This window comes from Mchenga conophoros, linkage group LG17, assembly GCF_057382185.1.
Source record: "Mchenga conophoros isolate Kocher_MC1m ecotype Shallow Benthic linkage group LG17, M_conophoros_male_GT1.1, whole genome shotgun sequence".
Lineage (NCBI taxonomy): Eukaryota > Metazoa > Chordata > Actinopteri > Cichliformes > Cichlidae > Mchenga > Mchenga conophoros.
Genome location: NC_140542.1, coordinates 21,795,041 through 21,809,726, shown reverse-complemented (window position 1 = coordinate 21,809,726; position 14,686 = coordinate 21,795,041). Strand labels below are relative to the sequence as shown.

The 14,686-nt window shown below is 41.8% G+C and overlaps 1 protein-coding gene across 4 annotated transcripts in view; it reads left to right on the top strand.

Moving 5' to 3' along the window:
- Positions 1-14,686, top strand: part of usp6nl (USP6 N-terminal like) — a 101,591-nt gene that overhangs the window by 64,794 nt on the left and 22,111 nt on the right. For all 4 annotated transcript variants that reach the window (XM_085251042.1, XM_085251039.1, XM_085251040.1 and 1 more), the window contains 4 exons: positions 398-471; positions 9,378-9,457; positions 11,550-11,589; positions 13,707-13,787. In XM_085251042.1, coding sequence (XP_085107168.1) covers positions 398-471; positions 9,378-9,457; positions 11,550-11,589; positions 13,707-13,787 — 275 coding nt within the window. The remainder of the gene's footprint in view (positions 1-397; positions 472-9,377; positions 9,458-11,549; positions 11,590-13,706; positions 13,788-14,686) is intronic.

Below are 14,686 nucleotides of genomic sequence, written 5' to 3'. Positions count from 1 at the left end.
AACAGCATTGCTTCATGAGGTAAAAATGACTCAAAATAAGCAAAAATCTAAATGAAGTACTATAAAAACTGAGTTTAGTACCATCAAGTGGCTCTATGAAGAAAAACAGGACATCTAATATACATACTAAACAACACAATTTAAACAAAAGTGGTTCAGAAACATCTTTTGAAAACCAGGATTGCAAATGTATTTAAATGAAGTGCAAAATATAACCTGATCTCTTTTAATGTGGCTTTTTTGTCTTTTGCTGAATTTATCCTAAAATAATAGCAGTGTATATATTAATATCCAGCAAACCTTTATTCTAAGTTGCTGTTGCTGAACTTGCTTATGCTCAACGCCCAATCATCTTCTCTCCTCTCTCCTCCCCTCGCCTCTTTTGTTGTCTCTCCAGCGTCTGATACCGAGCAGGATGCAGCGGTGAAACTTGACCAGGAGCGGGCTGAGATAGTCGCCAAATATGACAAGGTACGGCGAACGCTTCCTTCCGTCAGTGTGAAAGCACACAGAAGCTTTGGTGAAGCGGAAAACCCACAGCAATTACTTTTTTTTTCCTCCCTCCTGTGGTCATCCGAAGCCAAATTCCAGCCACTCAGTCATGCTGAGACTCCACCAAACTTCATAACGCTGTGGTGAAATCCCTCCATAAATCACTGCCTTATTGCCCGTGAAACACAATAATAACAGCGTGCCGTGTGCACAATGTGCCGCCGTGTGATTTAATCATTTTCATAAATTTCGAAAGGCTGTGATTACTGCGCAAGAGCCACATTTCAGATGCAGCATTCTCAGTGAAAATTAACATGCAAATTATACATCTAAAAGCCACCGTTGTCTTTCCAGTGTGTGTGTGTTCAGTGGGCCGTGCGTTATCTGTGTTAGAGGGGCAGAGAACAACAAAAATCCCTCCTGCAGGCATGAAGGTTTGATAGAAAAGGGAGGAAGCGGATTCGAGTGGTTACTCATTAGACTAAATGAGTGGGTTAATGTGATGTCATGGGCATGGAATGATTTTATTGACTGGGATCCAGAGGTGGCAGTTCCTTCATCCCAAAGCACTTGAATCAGGGGCGTCAAACACGAGATCCACCAATGAATCCCGTGTGGTCCACTGGGTAGCTTTGCAAAGTGGGAAAATTGAATTAAATTTAGTAAATAAATTTAATTTGTTAAATAAAGTGCACAGAAACCCACCGCAGGGATGCCAGCATCACTACACAGGAGTGAAAATGTCTGCAGATGTGCACTTTTTCCAGATCTGAAGTAGTTTGGATCATAAAGTTGCTGGTATCTTGATCTGTTGTGATCCATAAATTGTAATGTGCAGTGACTGAAGGGTGAATATGGCAAATTAGGCACTGCTGGAAAAAGTACTTACTTTGATTTCTTGTCCAGCCCACTACAGATCAAACCAGGCTGAATGGGGCTCTTGAAACTGAAGAGTTTGACAGCATACGGTGCTGTGCAAAACCCTCAGTTTCTTTATATGTTGCACCCAAGTAGTAAGACTTTTTAGTAGTTAGTTTTCAAAGCGGTCTTGAGCAAAGTTTTTCTTTGGACATTGGCTGCTTTTTCACTCATTTTCACTCCAGTTCTTTTTTGTTTAATCAACTAAACACTGACCTATGAATCATTCAAGCATTAAAAAGGCATCTAACCAAAGGGATGAACCAGTGTTCTGTCTGTTCATGACAAACTTTGCAAAGAACCCATTTTAAATTGTGTCTTTAGGCACTTTGCTACTAGCAGCCTGTCACCAAAACAGATAATTTCTTCTTAAATTTAGGCTATAAAACATGACAAAGACTGGATTAAACACAGGAATAACAAAGTTCTTTGGGAATAAAGTAGTTCCCAAAGAATTATTAGCTGAAAACCTGACATGTCTGTGTTTGGTGTGCAGTGTGTCCTTAAAGAATTTCAGAAACAGGACAAGTGGATTACAAATGATCGTATGATTATGAATGGCCTCATTTTTCAGCATGACTCCAAACACGCTGCCAATGCAGGAAGAGCAAACCTGGAACATATCAGTCATCAGTGTGTTGTGTCTCCCTGTGTGTTTATCAGTGTTGGGACTAACGCGTTACAGTAACTACGTTATTATTGTGGTAACGAGCACGGTAACTAGTTATTATGCCAAAATCAGGAACGCGTTACTCGTTACTGGGATTTAGATAGGGTCGTTACTTCGTGTGGTGGCTATCGCGGAGCTTCCACAGATTCAGTAACATTAGCAAGTGGTGGAGGCCAGCAGGTGGATGAAGGAAAAGGGACGCAGAAGGAAAAGAGACCCGAGGCGGCCTCCGGTGTTGTGCCAAAAAGTGATTGCCTGCCAAAAAGTGATTTCCAATGTTTCCGTGTATTTTTTATGTGTAATATCTTTACGTATGTTGGTAAATAGACTTCGGTGAACAGCGTTTACAAAGGGGTTATATATAGAATTAAAAGATTATCTGTTTTTTCAAGTATCTTTATAACTCTGTGTTATTGTACTCACATTATAACCAATCCGGTCCTTTTTCCCCACTTACAATATTTTTACAGAACTATTGTAATATTTGCTGCCATTTCTGCTGTCTTACTCTTACAAAAGACATTTTTAATGTTAATGAGTTTTTTTTTAACTGCATAAATAAAGGTTCTATAAAAGTCGCTGCCAAAAACTGATTGCGGCTTCTACCTTGTTACACGAATGTTGTTTGTGGCTCAATATGACTTTGTGTCATCCATGAGGGATGCATTTGACATATGTTTCACATATTATAGGCCAACAAGTTACTTATAGCAGTTTAAATACGAGCAATCAGTTTTTGGCAAATACCGGAAATCAGTTTTTGGCAGACAATCACTTTTTGGCACAACACCGGTCCAAGTGTGAACTGAACTTCAGGTAAGAAGTTATGACCTGCAGTCTCTCTGGGTCAGATATGAACCAAGTTTAGGTGGAGTTTATTTTCGTTATTCTGACTTTTTCCGTACTGCGTGCTAGCTAGCATGACGGAGTTTCTATACAGCTGGGTGGTGCTATGATGTTAATGATGTTGAACTTTATTTTGTTCATAAGTTGACACAATTTGAATTATGTCAAAGTCACTCAGTCACCCTCAGCTTCCAACACATGAAGTTAAGGAACAGACTGTTCACTTCCTGCCTGTTATATCCAACACTTCTGACAGGTACGTCACCTAAGTCATGTCACCTGTCAGTGGGTTCTCTGTCCTTTCCCCTCATAAAAAAGCCCAATGAAAGCTCCGATATGTCCCCATGCTGCTTGTTTTTTCACAGAGACTTAAAAAAAACATGCGCTGCAGCATATTATCTAACAATGTCCAGAAACATGTCAGACTTTTATGAATCAGTATGAAGTATGTTAAATATCGCTGAAGAAATGTTGCTTTTACTCAAAATCCTCAGTTCTCTTGTGGTTGGACTGTATGTACGCGTTCCCGTCCTGAGTGACACCTCTGCTACCAAGCACGGCGCTATCAGTTGGACCAGCCCACCATGCTCGGTTTGTAAATTAGCCTTTTTAATTTAGTCCAGCAGGCTGCATAATAAGGCTGCCTCATTAAGAGTGAAGAGACCATGGAGAGCGGAGATGATGGAGGTGTGTGCGCGCGTGTGTGTGTGCGTGTGTGTGTGTGTGGCAGAATGAGGCACAATCGGAGCTAAATCAGTGTCATTGTCACTGTTGGGGATGGGAGGAGTTTAATAGAGTCTGTTATCACGCTGGCCACAAACACTTGTCGTCTCACGTCACCTGGTGTAAATTTGTGGTTATTAAATATGACTTTTGTCTTTGTGGAATGTGCAGAAGTGACTGATTTTGTTTCCAAATGACACATCTGCTCAGGCCTGACTGCTGCTGCTGATTGCAGAAGGATGGAGCCTATTTTTTATGTTGGGTGGCTGCATAACTCGGTTTTTTTCCCCAGGTCTCTCATAAGTTTTCTTCACTCACCACATTTCAGTTTTGTTCAAGAAAAATCTGTGTGACCCTCAAGCTTCACTAATAATTTTGGGTGTTAGCCAAGAACAAGATTGTGGGCGAGGGGGTCGGATTTGGAAGGGACTTGGAGCTGGATTGGTCTCGAGAAGAGCCAGCTGAGGTGTTTTGGGCATGTCCCATTGGGAGGATGCTGTAGGAAACACTGGGGAGAGGGTGGATGGATGGATAATTGGCGTTAAAGTCCTTCCCTGGTTTGATATTTATGAAATCAGTGCCCAACAATCCAATCAGCCAAATGCTAATAAAATGTCTTAAAATGTATTTATTTTTCCCGTAAATATATAGGTTTATATGACAGAAAAAATCTCAATATTTCCTTTTTTTTTTTAAATTTAACAGTTGTGTTCTCTGGAGCATGAATTTTATTCAAACAGTTTGAGAAAGTAAGTCAAGTTCTCACAAGGAGATATAAATGAGACGGCGAAGGTGTCTCAGAACAGGCAGGCAGCTGAACGGTCAGAGGTGAAATTACGAACCTGATTTAATTTCACCCTGAAACTGACACAGAAATGATGATGATGTAGAGTTTGCGACTCTGTGGATACTCACAGAGCGAGGGGGGAGAACGACACACAGAGATCTTCTGATTCCCCTGAGGCGCTCCTCAATGTTTGACTTATCTATTTCAAGGGTGAGTTTCTGTTTGTGCTGAGGGAGCGGTGCAAAAACTGGGTGGGAGCAGAGGGAGGAGACGATTTTTGAAATATTTCACCTCGACATCTGGATGTCAGGCCGACCTGTTAACCACTCACAGCCTTCTCAGGGCTTCGCAAAGCATTTGGCAACCTCCAACAGGCTTTAGCACCAGAGACGTAAGAGAGAGGGGCATGACAATAGAGATCTATAATAGAGTTCTGTTACAATCAGAAGCTTAGTCAGTAAACGTAGACTGTTGTACTGACAAACAGCAGCGGTACATGTACTGTAATTTGCATACAGGCAGCAGAAGTGTAAGCTGACGGTGAAATGGTTCTTATTTTGCAGCAGAAAAATGCTTTATTCATAACTCTCTCTCTCTCTCTCTCTCTCTATATATATATATATATATATATATATATATATATATATATATATATATATATATACACACACACACATTAGGGGTGCAATAATACTCGTATCGATATTGAACCGTTGGATACAGTGCTTTCGGTTCGGTACGCATATGTATCGAACAATATAAAAAATTTTTTATTTATTTTATCAACTTTTCTTCTGACGATGCTGTCTGTGTTGAGCGCTCAGTGGATCTGCGTTCGACTACTCCGCCTAGGCTGCACTGTCGAGTGCAGATCCACTGAGCGCAGCACAAGTTAGCAAGACAGAAGCTAAGCTCATTGCAACATGGCAACTGCCTCAACTACCCGAAATTGAACCTCTCTCACCCTCATTCAGATCTGGCGTTTGGAACTATCTTGGTTTTCATGTGACGTATGACCCTGATGGTAAGCGCGTCATAGACAAAAGTAAAACAGTATGTCGGATGTGCCACGCAATGCTCAATTGGTGGGAACTAGTGCATTAGCGCAGTTAGCTTGTTAACGTGTTGGCGCCGTCCGGAGATTTGGCGTTAACGTTTTAACGAGATTAACGCTGACAGCACTAGTGGGAACACAACGAATATGACTGCACATTTACGCCGACATCATCCTAGTGCAAAGACAAAAACAACAAGCACGCATGCTACAAACTTTACCCGAGTCATTTAGACAGCCGTTAGCACATGATTCTTCTTATGGGGACCTGATATGTTTAATATGCTGCTGAGAATATAGCCCAGAAGAAGCGTATAGTATAGCTTTTATTTTGGAAAGAGCCATTTCTCTGTAATAAACTCTCTTTTCCAAAGATGAGTGATTCCTTGATCAGATAGATTTCTATATTTTTTTTTATTCTTTTGTTGTTTCAGCAACATTAAATTTAAAAACTACACCTTTGAGTTAAAATATATATTTATAAATTTAATAAATGACAAATTAAAAAGGCATGAACATTTTTTTGTATCGAAAAAATATCGAACCGTGAATTTTGTATCGTTGCACCCCTAATATATATATATATATATATATATATATATATATATATATATATATATATATATATATATATATATATATATATATATATATATATGTATATTGCATTTTATTGAAAATATTTTATAGAGCCAAAAGGTCAATTTGGTTTTATTTATTTATTTATTTATTTATTTATTTATTTTTTTGCCTGTCCCGTTTGGCTCTTTTGCCATCAGAATTGTTGTCTAAAGGCAAAGAAAGATGCCCAACGGATTTACTTTACCAAATGGACCATCCCAGCCTTGCTGTAATGGTCTATTTGATTCACCTTTTATTGTTTATTTTATTTTCACTTACTGAATACGGGACAGACTTGACTGGGGGAAAGAAGGGGAGAAAGAAAGAGGGAAAGAGAAACAGCTGAGAAGAGGGACGGGGGAGAAGGGCAAAAGACAAAAACCAACAGAATGAGCAGGGAAAAAAATAAAAAATAAATAAAAAATGCATATATCAATCACCTGGATCACCTGCTGAGAAAGAAAAAAGAAAACAAGCAGAAGAGAACAAGAGTAATAGAATAAACAACATCACAATGATATATGGGACTATGACAGTAAATACTAAATATTAAACATTATTGTGCAGCACATAAGATCAACAGAACACAGTGTGCTTTGAGGTAGGAGCCAAAAAGGGTGTAGTTTGTGGGTGTGATCACCCGTGTGTACACCTGTGAGCATGGACGCGCTTGTTTTTTGTTTTTTAAAAGGTTCCTTCATGTAATGATCTGCTAGAGGGTGTGGGGGGGCCACAGCCCCGTCCTCCAGGGCATGAAGCAGGTATGGAGGAGATCAAAACTCCAGACATCCAGAGGCCCCCAGAACACAAGAGACCAAGGAAGACCAACAGAGGGCCAGCCGCGCCACTGTCCCAGAAAGAGCTGAGGAGAGTCCCAGATGAGGGCTCACTCAGCAGCCGCAGAGCAGAAGCCAGGGGGAGTTGCAGTGAAGCGCCCATGAGCTCTGCCGGCAGCCAGCCGTGCCTGAGTGACCGAGCCCCAGGCCGAGAGGCCGGGGGCACCCCACCTCCGAAGTGGCCCGAGCGAGCCCCAGGCTCCAGGCCCCGATAAGCGGCCGCCAAGGAGTGAGCCGGTGTGTACCTGGACGCCCATGCCCGGACACAAAGAACCACCAACGCACCGACACCTGAGGGGGTCCGCCACTGGCAGGGGAAGTGGTGGTAGGGGGAGATAGGCCTCCAAACCTTGGAGGGCCTGAGATGTCCCCAGAGAGGTGGCGCCTGACACCCAACCTGACATATAGACACAGAAATACAGGCACACACATATACAAACATCCATTCCCACCCTCATGCTCTCATATGCACTTACTCCACACTCAACCAACGTGGAGACAGACATAAAGAGACGCTGTACACACGATCACACTCCCCAAGCGTACTCTAGGTCAATTTGGTTAAAATAATAAACCAACTTTTCTGATTCCTGTTTTCCTGTCGTTTGAGCAGCTGACAGCTCAAAAAAATTGTTTTGCATACTCCCGTTCTGAAATAAGTTTTGGCCTCTAGCTTTTTAGCAACAAACATATTTAACATGTAGACTCAATAAAATGAAGTTGGAAGCAAACATAATGTTTATTACTTTTTTTGTCTTTCACATTGCTGGGCGCTTGCTTGCTGAACAGCACAGAGGCACAGAAAGAGCTCTACTACACTCAGCTCTTCAAAAGAAAATCACTTTAGGCTGAAATGTCTGACAAAAGTCAGGTGTTTAAGTTTGTATCGTAGATATTTCCCATAAAAGCACTCCTTTCTTGTTGGACTCTAGTAGAGAAGCTTTGCATGATTCAAAGTCCAAAATAATCCTTGTTTATCTTATGCTGGAGATTCTTTTCCTCAGCTCAGCCATTGTCCAAAGCAAGCTGTTTTAGCTCCTCCTCCTTTAATCCTTCTTGGTTTATTGGTCTTAACATTTTGATCAGTGACAGGTGAAGTGACTATCACTGAGTACCCCTTCATCGAGGCACCTGTTAGTGGGTGGGATATATTTGTAAGGAACTAAACTTAGTCCTCAAAGTTGATGTTAGAAGCAGGTTTCCCACCATGTGGCTGTTACTTTGACACATACCACCAACCTGAGCACTTTTGCAGAGCATTTACACCGTTTCATGGACCGGTACTCCCTGATGGCCTCTTTCAGCAGGAATGGTTTTGACTTTGCCTCCAGACTGCCCAGTTCTCAATCCAGTCGAGCATCTGTGGGATGTGCTGTCAGATTCCACGCCACACCTTCAGGGGTCTTTGGAGAGTCCATGCCTCGATGGGTTAATATTAGGTCGTGGTCATAATGTTATCCCTGATCGGTGTGCATGATTCAGATTTTGTGATAAAATTGAGTAAAAGCCAGATCAGAACTAGAATGTATGTAGTGAAATCAGAAAAAAACGTTGGTCCTTCATACATACATGAAGTTGAAGCAAACTTGGAAGAAAGTTTTCTCAGCATCAGTGGGGACTAGCGTACTGTTTAGTATTTATGGTCGTAGTTCTCCTGGATTTGAGGTCATTGCTAAGATTTGCTAAGCTGAGATGAATGATGTATTTGGCTGAGCCAATCCTTTATCTCACTGTGAATGTAAAACAGCTTTAACAGTTTCAAAGAGATGGTTCGGAAGAAGGAAGCTTATGCAGATCAACAAAGGCCGCTTCATCCCGCCTCAAATCAACAAAATATCCAACATTTCGGACATTTGTACCTTTATTTTCTGACCTTTTTGTGCTTCCATCACTCATTTTTCTCACACATTGTCTCTCTGATATTCTCTTTATAACACTTCCTCACACACTCTGCCTCTGGGTTTCCTATTTCACTGACGGTCGAGTGGTTTTTAGGACGCCTCGAGTCAGATGGTGACGCAGGTGGACGTCTGGCTGTTCATTTCACACCTGTTAATCGCTGGTCACACACAAACACACACTCACACCGACGCACTTTCTCAAGGGCGCCAGAGTCGAAGCCCCCACATGTAATCTAGCAGCCAATCAAAACACTATCCTCTCCCCCTGAAGAACGTGGGTGGCATGTAATTTGGAGCTCCATCAGAAGCCAGTGTTCAGTTTATTTCACTGAACAGCAGGCATCAGTCAAACAAATTAGGATACCAGTTACTTTGCAGATTAACTGCTTTATTGTTTTTTCTATAAAGAATCACAAAATCCTCAGAAACGGGGCATCCTCAGAAGGTCAAAGGTCATCTTGATTTTTGATGGCCAATTTAGAAATTCACCAATCTGAATTTTTCCCCCTTTCTCTCTTCTTTGTTCCAGGGAAAAGACGCCCCCGTGGACCCCTGGGAGGACAGTAACTTCCGTCTGTACAAAGTTGTCGACCGCTTTGGCTTCGTCCAGTAAGCTCTTGCACACATACAGCCTATAATCAGGCCTAATAACTACATTAGTAAACTTCAAAGCCCAGTCTACCACGCTGAAGGGAGAAAGAAAGCGAGCAGCAGCTGTCCAGACGGGTGTTGCTGAGAGATGAGTGTGTCTGTGGCTTGAGCCGGGCTGGTCAGAGGCTGTGAGGCTCTTAAACACCACTGTGCTAGAGTGTTTTATATATAGGCTGGCACATGCAGGCAGGAAACAGCTTGGTTGGCCACAATCACAGAGCATCAGTGTGAGGATAGAGTGGTACGATCCAACGAGAGATAGGAGGAGGAGGAGGGTGCTGGGGTTATACGATTGGTTAAAACCGGGACAGGAGTATGCTAAGGTCAAGGTCACTGACTGGGCAGGAGAAAACGAAAATGAAGTGTTTTGAATTGGGCAGACAGTTGGCGCTGGAGAAAACAGCGTGACCTCTGAGTAGTTTTAAGGTTATAGAATCTGTGTGGGCAGAACCACCAGAACAAGACTAGATCTCCCAAGGCTCTTTTTCCAAAAGTTGGGTTACTTCAGTAAAGTATAAATGCTGGTGTCATGTTCAGAGTCAATCTGAAGCACGAACTGTATGTGTAGATGTTATGTAGTCATGGTTTAATAAAAAATAAGCCAACTATCGCATTAAAGCAGGAAGCAAACAGCAGACTGTTTAAGTCTGTGATTTGTCAGCATATAATAATGGTTTGGATTGATATAGCGCTTTTCAAGGCACCCAAAGCACTTTACAATGCCACTATTCATTCACTCTCACATTCACACACTGGTGGAGGCAAGCTACGGTTGTAGCCACAGCTGCCCTGGGGCAGACTGACAGAAGCGAGGCTGCCATATCGCGCCATCGGCCCCTCTGGCCAACACCAGTAGGCAAGTAGGGTAAAGTGTCTTGCCCAAGGACACAACGACCAGGACAGAGAGCCCGGGGATCGAACCGGCGACCTTCCGGTTACAGATACGCTTCCCAACCCCCTGAGCCACGGTCGCCCCATATCCATATATATATCCATACCTTGGCCTGTCAGACTTCTCATCTCACCTCATCGTTTGCTCTGTTCATAACTACTATGAACCGTGTCATGATGAAATGTTACTATGGGCTGTAATGAACTGTTTACACAACCTATGGGTCGTGATTTAGTGGACTGCCTTTCCTATAAACAATACAGCAAATGTGGTGGATTTTTTTAAATGATTTCAAAGGTCAGATAATATTTGATGAAAGAACCAAAATAGTTGGCGACTGGTCCAGACAGCAAGGAAATTGCATCTGGTAAACTAGCTAGAGAAGCATAGCATTAGGTTTAATCTTATGTAGCTTGTCTTTAACAGTGCTAGCTGTAACATTTTCAGCCACTAACTGTTCTGCATTGGTTAGATCTCTAAAAGACGTGGTTAGAATGGAAGCCACCATACAGGGCTATTAGTCTGTACATGTAGAAATGATAAATAGTTGTCCTGGTTAATACTGGGTTAATGCTGGTTTAAAAGTAAAGGTTTTAGTAGATATTGGTTCATGCATTTTTTTCCTTCCCACTGTCGCCAACTGCACGCTCATAGGGGATTGTGTGATTGTTGGGGATTTTTCTGTATTATTGTCGGGTCATTACCTTACAATGTAAACCAAATTGAGGCAACGATGGGCGAGGTGTCATCCTTTCCTCACAAAGTAAAGCAGATATACGGCTGAACTGGAAGCTCCTGCATAATTCGAAACCAGACTCTGAGCAGAAGTGACCAAGGGGTCGAGGCATGGTAAGAGTGGTTTCAACAGGAGCTGAAATCAGATTATTCTCCAGTGACTAACTTCTGATAAACAGACACAAGATTAAGGAATGTCCAATCTGTTATTTCCTGTTTGTGTGACCACTGACATATGTGATGTTCCCTCCTACTGATAACAGTCAGGGAGTGAGATGAACTCTTTAAAAGAAAGTATTTTCTGGAAGGAAAATATATCAACTATGATTCATAACTAAAAACTTGGAGGTTAAGAGGCTTAAGATCTCATTCCTCCAGCTGTTTTCCTTACTAATTTCTTCTGCTTTCCTCTCCTTTCTTTAGTGAGACTGAACTTCCATCCTACGACTCGGTGGAGGAAAAGGTGAGAGGTGTTGCTTCTCGTTGTTTTTAAACAAATCCATCTGTGCAGCTTTGGGGCATTTTTATAATAAAAAAAGAGCTATTTCTCAGCTACGCAAATCAGAAAATTACATTTCATGTTCCTGCTTTCACTTCCCCTGCATTAAAACCCTGAGAATATAATAAGATAGACCGGTTTGGTTTGAGATTGAAGCACGGGACACAGGAAACCCTTTGTTGTAGTTCTTGCTTAGTGTTGCGTGACTGGCCCAGAGGTTAAAAAAAAAAAAGAAAGATCTGGGTCGATCCTAATAAAAATGGGAAACCTACACATGGGTTAGTAAGGTGCCGGGCCACCTTGGCAATGATCTCAAAGTCTGTTGAATTCGATCTGACGGATGAACATTATTCTCCCAAAAGATATTCCCTCAGTTGGTGTTGGGTGTAGAGAAAGCTGCTTGATCAACCAGAATCTCCCAGTTGGTGTTCATCTGGTTGACATGGGTCCCTGGGCCTTGTTTCACACCCCTGCTCAGAGATTACAAACAGTGTTGTGTAATTCATGAAATGCTACCTGCAGATACCCAAGAGACAAGAGTCCCAGATTAGCGCAGTGACTCGACGTATTATTTGTATCTTAGTGCAGATGAGCAGTTACCTGTTGGTTCAAAGATGTTTGGATGTGACCCCGGCAGACGGCCGGGCCTTCCTCTCCCGGTTAACAAGTGAGGCAGAATGCAAGCTGCATGGTTCATGCATTCATCTGCTGCGTCAGAGCGAACTGCTGTAAAAGCGCTTGAGCAGAACGATGCGTAAATGCGTTCTGCACAGGCGTGTGGACGCAAGCCTGCAAGACCTACAGCTGCCCGTCAGCATCATTCATTTAACCAGAGTTAACCATTTAACCATAGTTTCAAATCCCAAGATCGTGATCAGTGGTTTCATACAGCTCCTAAACACACATTGTTTGTATTGCCATTAGACTAGACTCAATTTTTCTGCCTTTTAGATATTAGATTTTTTCCTAACATTTAAATGAGGAGTAAATTAATTTCCAGGAATATGCCGAATTTAGAAACGTACAGTCTGCGTTAGGAGGGGAATTTGGAGGGAACTTTTTGGTTTGACTGCCAGTAGACTCTGGTTTACATCCCACTGGAGAAGATTTGGTTTGGCATGAAGTACAACAAAATGACGAGTTTGGAGAGATAAAAACTGTGTTGGTAATGCCATTGGCCCCTCACTACAGGGGCCACATGCTCAGCTTTTTACTTTAGCATGTCACCTGTCTGCAGGTTCAAGGGGAAGGAAACTCCATCCATAATTTTACCAACAATTAAAACAAAGCCAGCTTCCAAACAGATTCCTCAGTCTCTGAAAAATTCCCACTCAGCACACCACTAAACCAAAGCAATAATCTTCATCCTTCGTCCTCAGTGTTGTTCAAGAAAACAAAGGAGTGTACCAGCCTTGGGTTTTTTATTCTTTAAAATCAGTTCCTCTGCTCACACCAGACGCAGTTAACATGTAGTCCCTGTCAGCTGTTTCAGTATATCGTATATACTGTATATTTGTTCCTTTAGTGTTTGCCTAAAAATAGAAACTCTTTCTAGTCACGTCCAACACCTCAGAGTATCCTCATGTTCTTTGTTACATAAGGATACTCTGAGGTGTTGGACGTACAGTCAAATAGAACGCAGTTTTCTATGCAACTACAGGGAAAAATGTAGTTTTTAATTTCAAAATGCCATACTGAAGAAAAACAAATTTATCAAAATGAAATGAATAAAACACTTAAACAAACAAGTGACTTATTTGGTATAGTAAAAGCCCAATTTCTAATCCCAAAGCTGTGAGAACAAAACTTACTGAAATTCTGATTTTAAATGATAAATATGCTTTGTTTTGATGTAAAAACTGGTTCTTTCACGAATGCTTGTGTTCATGAAATGTGCAAAAGTCGAACAAGACAAACCAGCATCTGCAGAAGGCTTTAATTAGAGCATCTGAACAGCTCCAAACGCCTTTGAACATACAAAATAATGACCTGCATGTTGTTCTCTTCTCACTGTGGTTCCCAGTGGACCCGAGTGCAGCTGCAGGGGAAACTTATTAATGTTTTCATTCTTGTTTCTGCAGCAAAAACACACGGAGGTGGAGAGGACCACCAAATGGCTGAAGATGCTGAAGAACTGGGATAAATACAAGAACAGTGAGAAGGTGATTCTCCTTTTGACAGCACTGATTTCATTATGAGCAGGAGCGTGTGGCACCCTGCTGTCCACAGCTGTCCTGAACACAGATGCAAAGACCATAAATTGGCCTTAATTGATGCAGTTCTAGCCTGACACGTGTAGAACATGAGCACAATGTGGCTTCTGAGATTGTTACTTTGCTATTAATAGCTGCTTTAATAGTAGTGCGTGTCCGCGGGGGCCATCGATTCGCCAGCCGCTAGACGGTGTCGCAAGAGATGATTGGCAGGCACTCGCCCTCTGCTACAGCTGCACAAACACTGAGCTGCAGTCGATGGGCTGAAGGCTTCTATTGAAGCATCTGAGGCTGGATTTAAAACCTGCAAAGTTAAATCAGTCATACGTGACATGATCAAAAAGTTCTGGCATTTAAAAAAATATGAATGAGTAAATAAATAAAATGAAATCCTGATTTAAATTGTCTGTTGGTTAAACTCATCTTCTTCTGCACATCAAAACTAGGGACGCGTACGGCTCGTCTAGTAGACGATCAGTCATCACTATTGTTCGTCTGACCATTTTACATTTTAATGGATCCCCAAATGTTCTTGAGAAGAATAAAACACTTAATGTGAGGGACTGCACAGTTAAGCAGCATTTAAACAGGGCGGGAGTATGTAATAGGGTCTGTTTGTTTGTCTGTCTGTTTGTTGGCAGTCTAGTCAGTTTTCAAGATATCTTGTTCAAATTTGTGTCATGGTAGCAAGAACAGCTCAGGCTGATTTAATTATGGTGAAAATCGGGTCGACATCAAGTTCAAAGTCAGACCAGACGTGGAAAAACTAGAAATCTCAAGTTTTTACAGCCTGTAGAAGCCAGAGTTTTCAGCCAGATCTGCTCCAATGATATGATTAAAGATTGTAA